The sequence below is a fragment of the Mandrillus leucophaeus genome, unplaced genomic scaffold (genome assembly GCF_000951045.1).
Source record: "Mandrillus leucophaeus isolate KB7577 unplaced genomic scaffold, Mleu.le_1.0 Scaffold90, whole genome shotgun sequence".
In the NCBI taxonomy this organism is placed as follows: Eukaryota; Metazoa; Chordata; class Mammalia; order Primates; family Cercopithecidae; genus Mandrillus; species Mandrillus leucophaeus.
This window is the reverse complement of record NW_012109808.1, coordinates 1,342,040-1,358,630: the sequence shown is the minus strand read 5'-3', so window position 1 is coordinate 1,358,630 and position 16,591 is coordinate 1,342,040. Positions and strand designations below refer to the sequence as shown.

Below are 16,591 nucleotides of genomic sequence, written 5' to 3'. Positions count from 1 at the left end.
GGCCTTAAAGAGGAGCTGGAGAGAGAGATTGGAATAGAAAGTCTTTCAATGAAATAATAACAGAGAACTTTCCAAAACTACAGAAAGATATAAATATTTAAGTACAAGAAGGTTATAGAACACCAAGTAAATTTAACCCAAATAAGACTACCTCAAAACATGTAACTCCCAAGGGTCAAGTATTAGGAAAAAAAGTAAAAGCAACAAGATTAAAGAAACAAATTATATACAAAGGAGCTCCCATCCATCTGTCAGCAGACTTTTCAGTGGAAATCTTACAGTCCAGGAGAGACAGGCATGACATATTTAAATTGCTGAAGAAATACAACTTTTATGCTAGAATAGTATATCCAGGAAAAATATCCTTCAAATGTGAAGGGGAAGTGAAGACTTTCCCAGACAAACAAAAGCTGAGGGTATTTATCAACACTAGACCAGTCCTATAACAAAAGCTAATGGGAGTCCTTCAATCTGACATAAAAGGATGTTGACAAGCAATACTATATCATTTGAAGGTACAAAACTCACTGGTAATGGTAAGTACACAGAAAAATCTGAATATTATAACACTGTAATTACAGTGTATAAGGTACTCATGTCTTCAGTAGAAAGACTAAAAGATAAGTCAATCAAAACTAATAATAAATACAACTCTTCAGGGCATAAATAGCATAAGATAAAAATAGAGACAAAGAAATTTAAAAGTGGGAGGGGTGAAGTTAAAGTGTTTTTATTAGTTTTCTCTTTGCTTGTTTGTTAGTTTGCTTGTTCTTGAAGTGTTATCATTAGTTAAAAATAACATGTTGTGTTATTTGCAAACCTCATGATAACCTTAAATCAAAAAACCTACAACAGATACACAAAAAATAAAAAGCAAGAAATTAAAACATACTACCAGAAGAAATTGCTTTCACAAAAAGGAAGACAGGAAGAAGACGACCAGAAAACAAACATAAAATGAATAACAAAATGACAGGAGTAAGTTCTTGCTTATCAATAGTAACAGTGATTGTAAATAGACTAAATTCTCCAATCAGAAGACACAGAATGACTGAATGGATTGAAAAAGGAAACAAGACCCAATGGTCTGTTGCCTACAAGAAACATACTTTACCTATAGAGACATATGTTGACTAAAAGTAAAGGGACGGAAAATGATACTTCATGCAAACAGAAACCCAAAACAGCAGGAGTAGCTATACTTACGTCAGAAAAAATAGATCTCAAAGCAAAAATCTATAAAAAGAGACAAGGTTATCATGTAATGATAAAGAGGTGCATTCAGCAAGAGGATATAACAATTGTAAATACATATGCACCCAACACTGGAGTTCCCAGATATATAAAGCCAACATTATTGGAGCTAAAGAGAGAGATAGATACCAATACAATAATAGCTGAAGACTTCAACACCCCACTTTCAGCATTGGACAGATTGTCCAGACAGAAAATCAACAAAGAAGCATAAGACTTAATCTGTAGTATAGACCAGATGAACCTAATAGATATGTACAGAACATTTCATCCAGTGGTTGCAGAAGACATTCTTCTCCTCAGCACATGGATCGTTGACAGGGATAGACCATATGTTTGGTCACAAAACAGTTCTTTAAAAATTCTTTAAAGAACTTCTTTAAAAAAAGAATTTCTTTAAAAATTCAAAAAAATTGAAAGACCAAGTATCGTATCTGACCACAAGGGAATAAAACTAGAAATCAATTTGGAAACTATACAAACACATAGAAATTAAACAGTATGCTCTTGGATGACTAGTGGGTCAATAAAGAAACTAAGAGAAATTTAAAAATTACTTGAAACAAATGAAAATGGAAGCATAACATATCAAAACCTATGGGGTACAGCAAAAACAGTACTAAGAGGAAAGTTTAGAGCAATAAATGCCTACATCTAAAAAGCAGAAGAACTTCAAATAAAAAACTGAGTGATGCATCTTAAAGAACCAGAAAGCAAAAGAAAACTAAACTCAAAATTAGTAGAAGAAAAGAAATAATGAAGATCAGAGTAGATATAAATGAAAGTGAAATGAAAAAAATACAAAATATCAACTAAACAAAAAGTTTTTTTTTGAAAAGATAAAATTGACAAATCTTTAGCCACAATAAGAAAAAGAGAGAAAAGACCCAAATAAATAAAATCTGAGATGAAAATGGAGACATTACACCTGATACTGCAGAGAGGATCATTAGAGACTTCAATATGCCAATAAATAGGAAAGCTTAGATAAAATGGATACATTCTAGACATATACAACCTACTAAGATTGAACTTCCTGAAAACATCCAAAATCTGAATAGACCAATAACAAGTAATGAGATTGAAGCCATAGTAAAAAGGCTCCCAGCAAAGAAAAACCTGGGACCTGATGGCTTCACTGCTGAATTCTATCAAACACTTAAAGAACTAATACCAATCTTACTCAACCTATTTCAAAGAATAGAGGAGGAGGGAATACTTCCAAACTCATTCTATGAGGCCAGTATTACCCTGACACCAAAACCAGAAGACACATTAAAAAAAAAAAAAAAAACAACCCACAGGTCAATATCTCTGATGAACATTGATGAAAAATATCTCCAACAGAATTCCGGCAAACCAAATTCAATAATCTATTAAAAAGATTATTCGTAATAGACCAGGGATGCAAAAATGGTTTAACATACACAAATCCACCAGTGTCATACATCATACCAACAGAATGAAGGACAAAATTCACATGATCATTTCAAATGAAAAAGCATTTGATAAAATTAAACATCCTTCATATTAAAAAACCTCAAAAAACTCAGGTTTTAGAGGGATTTTAAAAGGAACATAACACAATAAAAGTCATATATGACAGGCCCACAGCTAGTATTATACTGAACAAGAAACAACTGAAAACCCTTCCTCTAAGATCTGTAAGAAGACAAGGATGCCCACTTTCCCTAGCTGTTAAACATAGCCTTGGAAGTCCTAGTTAAGAGCAATCAGAGAAGAGAAAGAAATAAGGGGCGTCCAAATTGGAAAGGAAGAAGTCAATTATTCTTGTTTGCTGATGATATGATCTTCTACTTGAAAAAATCTAGACTGTACCGAGAAGCTATTAGAACTGTTAAACTAATTCAGTAAATTTGAAGGATACAAAATCTACACACAAAAATTAGTAGCGTTTTTATATTCCAACAGTGGACAATGTGAAAAAGAAATCAAAAAAGTAATCCTATTTACAGTACCCACAAATAAGATACCTAGGAATACACATAACCAAAGAAGTGAAGGATCTCCACAATGAAAACTATAAAACACTGATATGAGAAATTGAAGAGGACACACACACAAAAAAATGGAAAGATATTTTATAGTCATGGCTTGTAAAAATACTGTTGAAATGTCCATACTACCCAAAGCAATCTACAAATTCAGTGCAATTCATGTGAAAAGATCAATGACATTCTTCATGGAAATAGAAAAAACTATCCAAAAATTTATATAGAACCACAAGACCCAGAATAGCCAAAGCCATCCTGAGCAAAAAGAACTAAGCTGGAGGAATCACATTACTTGACTTCAAATTACACTACAGAGCTATAGTAACCAAAACAGCAGGTTGCTGGCATAAAAACAGACACATAGACCAATGGAACAGAATAGAGAGCCCAGAAACAAATCCGTACATTTACAGTGAACTTATTTTTGACAGAGTTTCCAAGAACATACATTGGGGGAAAAGACAGTCTCTTTGATAAATATTACTGTAAAAACTGGATATTCATATGCAGAAAAATGAAACTAGAATGTATATCTCTTATCATATACAAAATTCAGATCAGAATGAATTGAAGACATAGATGACCTCAAATTATGAAGCTACTATAAGAAAAAAGAAACTCTCCAGGATATTGGATTGTACAAAGACTTTGAGGAATACCCCAGAAGTACAGACAACCAAAGCTGGAGAGCTGGAATCACATAAAGTTAAAAAGATTCTGCACATTAAACAAAACAATCAGCCTCATGAAAAGACAACCCCAGAATAGGAGAACATTTTTGCAAACTATCCATCTAATAAGGGATTAATAACCGTAATACATAAGGATCTCAACTCCATAGAGGATAAAACCTAATAATTTGATTTAAAAACAGGCAAAAGAAATGGATAGTCATTTCTCAAAAGAAGATATAAAATGGCAAACAGGTGTAGGAAATGGGCTCAAGATCATTGAGAAATGTAAATCACAATTCTAAGATATCATCTCACCTCAGTTAAAGTGGCTTTTACCCAAAAGACAGGGCATAACAAATGCTGGCAAGGATGTGGAGAAAGAGGAACCCCCGTACACTGTTGGTTGGAATGTAAATTAGTACAGCCACTGTGGAGAACAGTATGGAAAAGTTTCGAAAAGCAAAAAGTAGAACTATTAGATGATCCAGCTAGGTATCCCACTTCTAGGTATACAGGGACCAAATGGGAGGTCATTGGATCATGGGGGTGGTTTTCCCCATGCTGTTCTTGTGATGATGAGGGAGTTCTCATGAGATCAGATGGTTTTCAAAGTGGCAGTTTCCAATGCTCGCTCTCTCCTGGTGCCATGTGAAGTAGGCCCTTACTTCCCCTTCTCCTTCCGCCATGATGGTAAGTTTTCTGAGACCTCCCCAGCCGTCTGGAACTGTGAATCAGTTAAACCTTTTTTCTTCATAAACTACCCAGTCTCCGGTAGTTCTTTATCACAGTGTGAAATCAGACTAATACAGGATTATTGCACTCTGTATGCTTGTATCAAAATACCTCATGTACTCCATAAATATACGCACCTATTTTGTACCCATAAAAAGGTTTTAAATAATTTTTAACAACGTATGTTTAGTAAATGTTATGAATAACTCTACCAATAAATTTTTCAACTAAAATGAAATTGATATTTTTTAAAGCCTTAAAATGTATCATTCAGTAATTTCAATTCTAGGAATTTATATTAAATACATGAAAATATGGACAAAAGTTTTTATACCAAGATGTTTATCAAATGATTATTTATAACAGAGAATACTGAAATCAATTGTAAATTTTGAACAATATGAGATTAGTAAACTAAAATACTAAATAACCCTAATAATGATAACGATGATCATGATAGAGAAAATTCCTATGAAAAAATAGGAAACAAAATTGTCAACGAAGGTGATCTCCATATAAACAGATATTTATAAGTAAGACCTGGGAAAATGTATCCTTAAATTATGCTAATAAGTTTTTATTTTAAAATATTTGTTGAATAATTTTTCTCCAGAATTTTCCCCATATTTTTAAAATTTGCTAGAATGAAATATGTCAGTGCCATATTTTGACTGTCATATGCCAAGTAGCTGGCTTTATCATTAAAAATTTAAATTAGCCCAGGCACTGTGGCTCACGCCTGTAATCCCAGCACTTTGGGAGGCCAAGGCAGGTGAATCACCTGAGGTCAGGAGTTCGAGACCATCCTGACCAACTAAAAATACAAAATATACAAATTAGCTAGGCATGGTGGCATATGCCTGTAATCCCAGCTACTGGGGGTGCTGAGGCAGGAAGATCACTTGAACCTGGGAGGCAGAGGTTGCAGTGAGCCAAGATTGTGCCACTGCACTCCAGCCTGGGCAACTGAGCAAGACTCTGTCTCAAAAAAACAAAAAATAACAAAAAAGAATAATAAATTATTATTTTTCTCTAAATGGAAAATATATAACCAATGCTTTGATGCCAGTTGACTTTGTTTTAGAAATTTAAAACCATGCCTTTTAGGAAGAATGAATAGTATTTAAATATCTTTGTTTAATTCATCCTTCCTCTGGTAGGCACATTTTGAGGCCACCATGACACCATCTGTTTCAACAAGATACTCAAACCTGTGTCTCTACTCTTTTCCTCTCACTGTCTTTCTCAATTGTGGCATCAGTGAGTAAAATGTGTTTGCTTTCCCTTATTGACCTCTAATCATCAAAGCATCTTTTAGTGGGAAACCATTTATTATGCTTTTCTCTTTCAAAACCATGATTTATATCAAAACCATGATTCAGTGGAGATTTCTAGCATTGGTTGAGATGATAACCCTCTTCTCCATTTATACATCTTCCAATTCCAGCCACACCTGTAGTATGTCACATCTGAACTCCAGTAGCTAGTTTACCTGTCTCTAGTTGCCCAATGTCAGCTCATTCTAAAGTAGTCGTTGGAATACATTTGGGGCATAATGTATATCCTTTCCTTTCTAGAGGTCCTGCAGTGAATGACTTCAAGTTTCTTATGAAATTCCCATAATTAGTGAAAACTGAAAATCACTTGGTTAAAAACTTCAGGGTCTTCGTCTTAAATCTAGCTAACCTCCTGTTATTAGTCTGATCTTGTGTTGCTATAAAGAAATACCTGAGCCTGGGTAGTTTACAAAGAAATTGGCTCACGGTTCTGCAGGCTCTACAGGCATGGTATCGGCATCTGCTTGGCTTTGGGGGAGGCCTCAGGGAACTTTTACTCATGGCAGAAGGTGAAGCAGGCACAGACACTTCACATGGCAAAAACAGCAGCAAGAGGTGAGGGGAGGTGCCACACACTTAAAAAACCAGATCTCCCCATTACTCACTATTGCAAGGACGGCACCAAGCCATGAGGGATCCGCCCCCATGACCCAAACACCTCCCACCAGGCCCCATCGCCAACACTGGGGAGTACATTTCAACCTGAGATTGGGGCATGGGCAAATACCCTAACTATATCGTCTCCCTTTGGTACATGAAAGCTAATGATCTTGAACCACCTGAGGATTATGTTCGTGCCTTTGGCTCAAAGTATATGGACCTTTTAAAAACATTTTTTTAAATATTTGCCCTTTCTTTTGCACTTACGTACATTGTATGTGACACAGAAATAAAATATAGTTGGTACTTGGTATAGAGAAGGACAGCTAATTCATCAGATGGTCATGTTACATGAGGCCTTACTCCATGTGGGGACCATATTTTGAGAAATCTTTCTGGGCCACCTAACCCACAGATATGGAATTTTTGCCAACATTTCTTGATGCCTTCATCTCCCTAGAACCCCACTGTTATCCTCAGTTATGGTCTTAACTGGTATTCATACTTCAATCCTGTGCTGCTTCCATTCATTTTCCAAACAGAGACCCAAGTAATCTTTGGAAAAAAAAATAAAGTTTGTCATCCTTCTCCTTTAAAGTCCTGATTGCCTTCTGATTGTACTTTAAAAGAAAAAGAAGTTTCAAATCCTGAGCATGGCCCTGGATCTCACTGTAATCTCTTCCTCCAGGCTCAGTGTACCTAAGCTGTGGGGCCTTCCTCCAGTTCTTGAGACACACCAAGCTCTTTCTCACCTCTGCACTTACTTGAGTCTGGAACATTATTCCCTGACTGCCCTCCCTGATCCTTCTCCTCACCTTCCGCTTTCTCATGCCCCACCAATACATTTTCACCTGGCTGATTTCGTGGATTCACATTCCACATTCAAACATTGCCTTAACTATCACCTCCCAGAGGGATCTTATCTGAATCCTAAATCTAAACTTGGTTCTTCCTGTTATTACCTGTTTTTATAGCACACTGTTATTACCTGCATTTTATAGCATAGTTTTTAATCATGTCATTTGTTTAATGCCTTTCTCTTCTGCAAGCCTGAAGGCTTTCTGACTGTAGACCCCAATGCCTTGCTTTCTCTTAGCCTACCACATAGGTGCCCAATAAATTATTGTGAGTGAATGAATGAATGAGTGAAAGAAGGAAAAAAATCACAAGTATGATAAATAAGTAGGAAACATTCATGGGAAGAAAGTGCAGTTTTACTGTTTATCAAAGGAAAGTATATTAAACACCTATTTTAAATCTATTTATTTTATTAGTAAAATTATTTAACGTTATAGCTGAGGTATGTGGAGAAGGACACATTCATATAATACATAAGGAGAAGGACCTTTTCTGGGTTCATTTTCATTTACTAAATATTTATTAAATGAGTGAGAGGATGAATATAATCTAGAAAGCAGTCTTCCTAAATGTATTTTAAAACATCAAAATTATTTTTATTGACCCAGTATTTTTTCATGAGAATTCATCATAAGGAATAGTCCTAGATATGGAAAAGGTTATATGTCTAAAGATATTTCTCACAGTGTCATGTATATGAGTAAAACATTGGAAACCACCTAAATGCCAATAAAATATGGCTGAGTAAAACATAGTATATCCACTAGATAGTATAAGAGTATCTCATAAGCTAAATGTTAGGATAGATAATGACTTCAAAAATGTTTATAGCATAAGTTTAAGTTAAACACAAAGTTTTATAAATTCTATTCATGGGGGAAAAAAGACTGGAAAGAAGTATGTTATGCTGCTGTAGCAATGGGTGATTTCTCCTTTTTTCCAAATTTTCCTTAACTTGCCCATATTTGATTTTTACAGTGATTATAGTTATATTAAATTGTGCATGTACAACATAGCTTGTATATTAAGATTTAATTTCAGCTTCAGTACATTTAAATGAGTCTTGATCCTTACCTTGTGTAATCATTGAAATGCTGTGCCTTTTTTTCCTTAGGGTGACAGAACCTTTCCAGAAGGTTCCCACACTCATGGGTTAGATCACTCATCGTCTTGGCAAGATCACAGTCGCTTCCTGTCTAGTCCAAGATTTTCATACATGAACTGTAAGTAATTAAGTCCTGTACCCGTTTTTAAATTAGATTTAAGAAAATGCAACACATGGAAAAATTAGTTTAAGACCAGTACATGATAGTGATATTCTTAAGTCTGAGAAAATCCTCGTGAATCATACAAAAATTGTTCAAGGATATTCATAATAGTACACAGTTTACTAAAAATATGTAGAATCCCTTCTTTTTGAACTTTATACTTCTCAGAATAACTTAAATAACCACCCAAGGTAAAAATCTTAATTAGGCATATTTTTTGTTTGGAGATTGCTAGTAACTATGGGTGAGTGAGTAAAAAATGTTATTTTATAATAAAACTCAAATTATCAAAAAATTGAAGGTCTTTGCAATATAAATGTTGAGCAATATGTAATCTTGTACAAAGAGTAAGAATACTATTACTGCTAGATTTCACTCTGTGAATATTCCGTAAATCTTGATAAATGTCATCAATGTCAACAAGGTATGAGTCCATTGGCCCAAAATGCCACCTGCCACCATCTATCCCTGCCATCTCCATTCCCTCCTATATGTGGTCTTCAAGGTTCAGCTTATATGTAATTTCCTTACAGAAGCTTCACAGTTTGAAGTGTAGTCTCTGTTATGAGCACCCACAGTGTGCTACAATTTTTCTTTTTATCTTGAGGATAGGAGCAATGCCTGTTTTGTTCACCACTGTTTCCTTGGCACTCTATATAGTAGTTGGCAAATAGTAAATACTCAACTAATATTCAATTAATATTAAATTAATATACATGTAAGTTGTTTTTGTTAAGTCCACATTTATCTAAACTTTTGGGATCCAAATGTTATTTAATGGATTCTTATTTAGGAAATAATTTCACTCTTCAGTTTACCATGGGCCTGTAGGATTGTACATTAAATTTGATAATTCTGTCATTTAAAATAGCTATATTGCTCTAAAATAAAATACCAAAATAAGCCACTAGGAAGTAGGTCAAATCCAAGGGTGATAACTCTCATTTTTGCTGGTTTATATTCATGGGTTCATTGAATAAATATTTATCAGTTTCTGATAAATGGTTTGGGTTTTCATTATTTCATGATTATTTTATTCTAAATGTAGAGCATTTTTTCTTCCTGTCCTAATCATTTTCCCAAGTGACTTTGTATCTACATAATCCAAGAACCACCCTTCAATATGGACCTCAAGTTGGTTATGGCACCTCAGAATTTGATATACACATAGGCCAATTTTCTTTTTCTTTCATATTTAGCAATAGAAAATTTTCTCCAAGTCCTTCTAATATAAACAAGCATGGAGGAGGAAGTAGGGACTTAGCACCATGAAACATCACAGTGTCCCAATTAGTAAGACATTCAAGAGCCTGGAGATAAACAACACCATGATGTGAACACAGAGGTCTTTGTTATACTGCTGTTACTTTTGCCATAATGACCTTCGTAAGCCTTCCTAGAAAGGCACCTAGAGGGAAGTGGTTAGAAGACATTAAATGGAAAACATCAAGATTTTTGGAATCGTATTTATTACTATGATAGGCAGTGAAAGAACCTGTATTTAGGTTTTGACACTAGCATTTCATGACCAACTGTGGTCATTTCTTTAATTAAGATATAGTTCTCACAAGCAACGATAGGTTTCTATAGAAATACACTGGCTGAAAAGGAAATAAAGTTAAACAGGAAAAAATATCAAGAGCATAATTGAAAAAGAAAACATTTATTATAGTTTATATTGTAAAATCTAACTGAAAAAGTTAGCCTAAAAAGTAAAACTCTTTATTAGTTTAATTAGTAAAAAAATTAATTAATTGATTAATCCATGGCCTTATGTTTTACTATTCTTCTCGTGTACAAGTTTGTTTTATGATTTTCTTCCCAGACTTATCCCCATATTTTCAAAAATACTTTTAAAAATTTAATCATAAGTACCTTGTCATTAGCTGCTTTCAAGTAATTGAATTATAATTATTTCTAGAAAACATATTTATTCTTATGTGCTTTTCTGATAAGCCGTAAGTTTTCTGTTTTTAATAATGGGGCACATTAGCAGTGAGAAACATTAGGATTACCCTGAGTACTTCTTTTTTGTAGCAAAATTTCAGCTCAGTTATAGAAATTGTCCTGTAATTTTTCTTTAATCTCCCTTTAAATTGAAAAATGAAAAAGAAGAGATGCCAGGACCAACAAAGAGGAAAACAGAACTTACAGCAAATGAGTAATAGAGGGAACAGAGGATGTTTTAAAGAATATCATTAATACCCTTTCAGAGATAAGAGAAAATATTATATCCACTAAATTTAACAAGGGCAAAATACTATGAAAAAGGAACACAGACTAAGCAGTGTCAGAATTTTAAAATATAATTTCCATAAAGAAAAAAGAAAACCAGAAAGGTGGAAAACAATGTGAAATAACCACAAAGAAAGGAGAAGAAAAAGAAAAAGAATGGGACAATAGAGAGAAAAGATAAAATTTTTAGAAAATCAATTCAGGAGGGACAATAGATGATTAATGTGAGTCTTGAGAGAACAGAGAAAACAGAACAAGAGGCCAGGAGTGGCCAGGCCCACCCAACAAACACCCACTGACGGCGGCCATGCTGAGATTTTCCTTCGCTCTTTTCCTATATAGATGCCCATGTGCCCGGATCCTGCACCTTCCTCTTTCTTGTTTCACTCCTTTCTTTTGTAAGAGTGATGCAGGACAAGCAAGCCCCAAAATTGAGGCTTAGTCTAGGCGGGTTCTTGGCTTCACCCAGGGAAGAATTCAAGGGCAAGCCGGTGGTGTTAGCAGCAGTTTTTATTGAAGCGTCAGTGTACAGCAGCAGCAGAGGTCCTGCCGCTTACAGAACAGGTCTACCCCACAGACAGCGTGCCCAGAGCAGCAGCCCTGAAGCAGTTCTGCACTCATAGTTATACCCACTTTTAATTATATGCAAACTGAAGGGCAGCTTATGCAAAAATTTCTAGGATGAGGGTGGTAACTTTCAGGTTGTTGGGTGGTTGCCCGGAAAATGGGCAGTAACTTCCGGGTGTTGCTGTGGCAATGATAAACTGACAGGCACACTTGTGGGCGTGTCTTATGGGGAGGTGCTTCTGCTTGAGACCCGTTTTAGCTAGTCCTCAATTTGGGCAGGTATCCAAGCCCTGCCTTTGGAGTCTAGTCCCCCCTCCCACCTCTAGAGCACATAAAAGAAAAGGAGGTGGGAGGCCGAGGCGGGAGGATCATGAGGTCAGGAGATTGATACCATCCTGGCTAACATGGTGAAACCCTATCTCTCCTGAAAATACAAAAAATAAGCCAGGCGTGGTGATGGGCGCCTATAGACCCAGCTACCCAGGAGGCTGAGGCAGGAGTATAGCATGAACCCGGGTGGCAGAGGTTTCAGTGAGCCAAGATCATGCCACTGCACTCCCGCCTGCGTAACAGAGCGAGACTCCATCGAAAAAAAAAAAAAGAAAGAAAAGGAGGTAAATATTTCTAGTCTTTGTATTTCTAAAAATAGATTTCTTCCATTAACACTTGACTGAAATTTTAGCTGGCTATAAAATTCTAGTTGAAAATGATTTTCTTTCTGAATTCATTGAACAATTATCCTCCAAAATCCAATGTTGAAAAACCCTTCATTCATAGATAGAGACTGTCACTCCTTTGGAGTCATCTTCTGCACCCGCTTCCTACCCTACCACATCCTTTCTACTCCTTGCTCCAGGAACTTTTAGGATCTTTTCTTTCGCCCCAGTGAGTTTGTGATGATGTGCCTCAGGGTGGGTCTTGTTTTATTTATTCTTCTAGCTACTTTTAATCTGGACACTCATATTTTTCAGTTCTGCCATAGTGAAGGAAGAAAGGAAAGATTCTATCCAGAAAATTTGCAGGAAACAAACTAAAAACTGATAGATTATCTGATACGATTGAACACTTAAGAAAAAATACTACTAGTGGACATATGGCAGATCTAACTGAGCACTTAGAAGCACAATGGTCACAGAGAAAGAGCAAATAAAAAGAAATGAAACAAGAGTCAATTAATAAACCCAGGAGAAAAAAATGAACAAGAAGAGCAATGTTTTCATAGTATACTTACTATGTTTTCATGAGCCATATTTAGTCATAATAATGTAAACAGTCACGTAACTAAAAGCTCATATGTAACTATATTGGGAGTATGGGGTGAGGAGAAGGGGGTGAGTGTGGATAATGTCTAAAAATATAAATCAGAAAATAGCAATATAGGCTTCTCCATGTTTTACAAAAATGAAATAAATACAGAAAATAAAACTAGAAGAGGTGATCATCATAGCTGACTCTCGGGAGTGGGATTGTGGAATTCAGAGAGGTGGAACAAGAAACTCCTGCTTTTCTATGTAACCCTTTGGTATTATCTGATATGTGTATATACACTTTGGCTAAAAATGATTCTTACAAAGACAAGTGTTACTAAGAAAACCCCAGCTTTTATGTCTGACTATGAAATGTCTAATTTTGTTGTTAAGTTTCAGGTGGAACATGAAAGCCGGGGTTTGGAGTTTGGAGCAGTTGAGATCTGTGTGGAGACTTAGGGAGTGGATAGTCATAGGTCCTTAGGCAGACATGAGTTTCTAGGCTCACAGAACAGTCAGCTCCTTACTCTAGTTGGAATTTGTACTGAGTGAGGCCCTTTCGTTTAAGCTGTAGATGCTAAGACATTCATTCTGCTGACTTAGATGCCCTGTCAAACTGTGACCAAACTAAAGCACAGAATCATTGACCATGGAAAAAACAAAGGAAATGGGAAAATACTGCATAATTTGTGGTCTCTGAAGTGATCCAGCATTAATGAAAGTTTGTTTTAAGAAGTAATTTATGTCAGCTTTGTGTAGTTCAGGTCAATTCAAGAAAAGGTAGATTCCTTCTGCCAGGAAGAAGGGAAGAAATGTATAAATTGTAAGTTTATATTGCTATTGGAAATAGGAACACAGAAATCCATTCTTTAAAGCCATGATCACTACCAAATTTATCCTGGCTTGCTGGAAGTTATGGCCATGAGTCAGGACACTCTTTTAGAAGACTTGGATTCCATTACCTTCAGCCTGTAGACAGTGGGGACTTAGTAAGAGAGACACATAATGTCAGCTTTTGAAACTGTCATTTTTGCTTTTCAAAAGTGGCAACTGACCACTAGTCACTATGTATAGCTCCTTTTAGACTAAAGAAACACAACTCCAGGACAGAGCCATCACATCCCAGGACTGGGATCAGACCAGATTTCACTGAGGTCCAGAGTAATCTGACGACTTCTAGAAATCTCTCATTTTTTTAAGACTGAAATGCTTAATCTTTGTGGAGTTGGTGTCTCCAAACCAGATTTTAAAAATAAATGCATATGATAAATTTCCTGTAAATCTAAAACTATTCCAAAACATAATGTTTGTTAAAATAAATGAACCAAAAAGGAAAGAATTGTTATTCTTCATGGGGAAAATATGTTATCTAAGGATTAGTATAGGAGTTGGAAGTGAATTTTACATATTATTTAAATTTGATATTCTTAGAAAAGCAAATTAATGAAAGATGCTTAAAAATACTATTTCACTTTCTTACCTCAGTATACATTCCTCTAAAAAGAAAAGTTAGTATTCTCACTTTGTGTTTTGAGGTGCTTAATAGTAGTTTAAGTCCCTGGGGTGAAAAATAATTTATCCACAGCAAGAATAGCACACTATTTTCGTTTCTGTGTTATACTTCAAGGTCCACCTGGTTAACTGTGAAGATACTTCATATGTAGCCTGTCCTCAGCCTTGTAGAATAAAATGCCAAAGATTAATGGCAATGAAAACACTAGGACACTGATAAAGGCAATAAAATCATTTCTTGTCCATTAAAGGATTTAATTCTCTGAAAGTGCAGTCTCTCTGTGTCTCTCATTTTACAGGTTTATTTTATGTGACTGTGGTTCAGGTATTTTTTACTGATCGGTTAAATGCCGGATATTTTTAAATAATTGAATTCTGATTTTTGCAAGTTGACAAGGTACTCTCTAGAGGCACTCCAGAAACCAGCTAGAAAATCCCCAGTTGGCTGTCATTTTAAAATCCCTCAACTATATTCACTTGTTCAACCAGTATTTACTAGAAGGCTGTGCGCTATGTCCAGCGTTCAGTTCTGGAGGATACAGTAGTGAACAGGACAGGCAAGGTCATCTCATGGAGAAACAGGTAGCGAACAAGTAAACAAATAATTTAAAATGGTGATTGGTGCTATCAAGGTGAAATGACAGAAGGTACCTGGAACAGGAGCACTCCTTTAGATTGATGATCAGGATCTGCCTTCCCGAGGAGGTTACAGCTGAAACCCGAATGGCAAGAAGCAGCAGCTGAGTTGAAATTGGATGGGAAGCGTCTTCCTGATAGTGGGGGCAAAAAGTACAAAAGCTCCGGAGAAGAAAGGGACATGGTCTCCTAGAGATACGGGCTACTAAGCGAGTGAGGGAGAGGGTGCAGCCACAGTCAGATGTGTGGATTTTATTCTGAGTTCACTGGGCAACCATTAAGGGCAGTCTGAGGGAGTCATGCAGAAGAATGACATAATTTGATTGACTTTTCAGAAAGGTGACTGTGGTTGTGGTGTGGAGAAAGGATCGTAAGGGAGCAAGAAGTAAACAGAAAGAGAGAAAATGGTGACTTGGGGTCTGTGATGAGAGTAGTGGGGATGGTGTGAATCAGGACTCAGGTGAAATTGGTAGGGAGAGTCATTAGAGCTCACTCTTAAACTGAATGGATGGGTCAGACAGGACAAAGGAAGAGAGGAACCACGGTTTGAGAAACTGGGCAGATGGGCGTATCATTTTTCAAGTTGGAGAAGAGTAAGGAATGAGCAGACATCAGAGAGTAGAGAACAGGAGAGATTTCACACAGACAGTTGGATACAGGCATCTATAGCTCAGACGAGGTGTAGGAGATAGTAAAAGAATAGTACGCTCAGACTCCAGGTTACTTTCAGTAGACTAGAAGTTGTAACAAAGAGGATTCCATAAAAAGGAACCCTTAAGATTTCTGCCTCTAAAATTCTGTGCGAGTGTGCATATGTGTGTGTGCGTGCACCCATGTGTGGTTTATATCATTGTATCCTGACGAAGCACACACTTTTTACTCTCAGGTATTCTTCAAATAAAAGAAAAATTTTAATTCTCATGTGTTTTTTTTAAATGTCATAAATTGGATGTATTTATTCTTAGGTTGAAGGTATCTTAGTCCCTGTGAAGTTTAATTATAGAAAACTAGATCAAATACCATGATACATGAACTACCTTCTGCAAAATTAATTTTTTAGGCCAGTTTTATATTCACCTAGGTTTATTTCTCTTTTTCTTCTTACCTTGCCAGCATTTACCAAAAGAACTGTTGCTCCAGATTCAGCTTCAAACAAGGAAGATGCCACAATGAATGGAACAAGTTCACAATCCAAAAAAGAGGAATATGAGAGCTAAAAAAGCAAATGTAATTTGTTATTTTACATGAGTGTTTTACAAACAATAACATCTCTATTCTTACAGCAATTTGGCCCAGATTATCTAACAGACATACCTGCAACTTTGGCTCTTTGGTATTGCCAAATATCGACAAAAGTGACAATACTGTTGGTCCTTGTAAATGGTAAACCATTCCAAATAATATCAGCTCATGAATGATGTGCAGCTAATTTATTTGCAACTTATACTAGCACAGAAAGAATGATATTTTTTTCACTTTGTATTTTCCTTTTTCAAGTGTGGTCAGTCACATTTTCCCAACCAAAATTTGGATTTCTAATTGAGGCCTTTCAAAAATTACTGGCTAAAAAGAAGGAAAATGAGTTACCCTTGAGGCAAAAGTTGCCAGCACTTTAGATTCAGGGAGCATTTATATACAACTGATTTTTTGAAAAAT

General features: G+C 35.8%; 1 protein-coding gene across 1 annotated transcript in view; it reads left to right on the top strand.

Annotated features, from left to right (window-relative positions):
• Positions 1 to 16,342, top strand: part of CEP128 (centrosomal protein 128kDa) — a 466,161-nt gene extending 449,819 nt beyond the window's left edge. The window contains exons 23-24 of the mRNA XM_011969708.1: positions 8,585 to 8,693; positions 16,049 to 16,342. Of these exons, the coding sequence (XP_011825098.1) occupies positions 8,585 to 8,693; positions 16,049 to 16,152 (213 nt within the window). The 3' untranslated portion in view covers positions 16,153 to 16,342. The remainder of the gene's footprint in view (positions 1 to 8,584; positions 8,694 to 16,048) is intronic.
• The last annotated feature ends 249 nt before the right edge of the window (positions 16,343 to 16,591 follow it).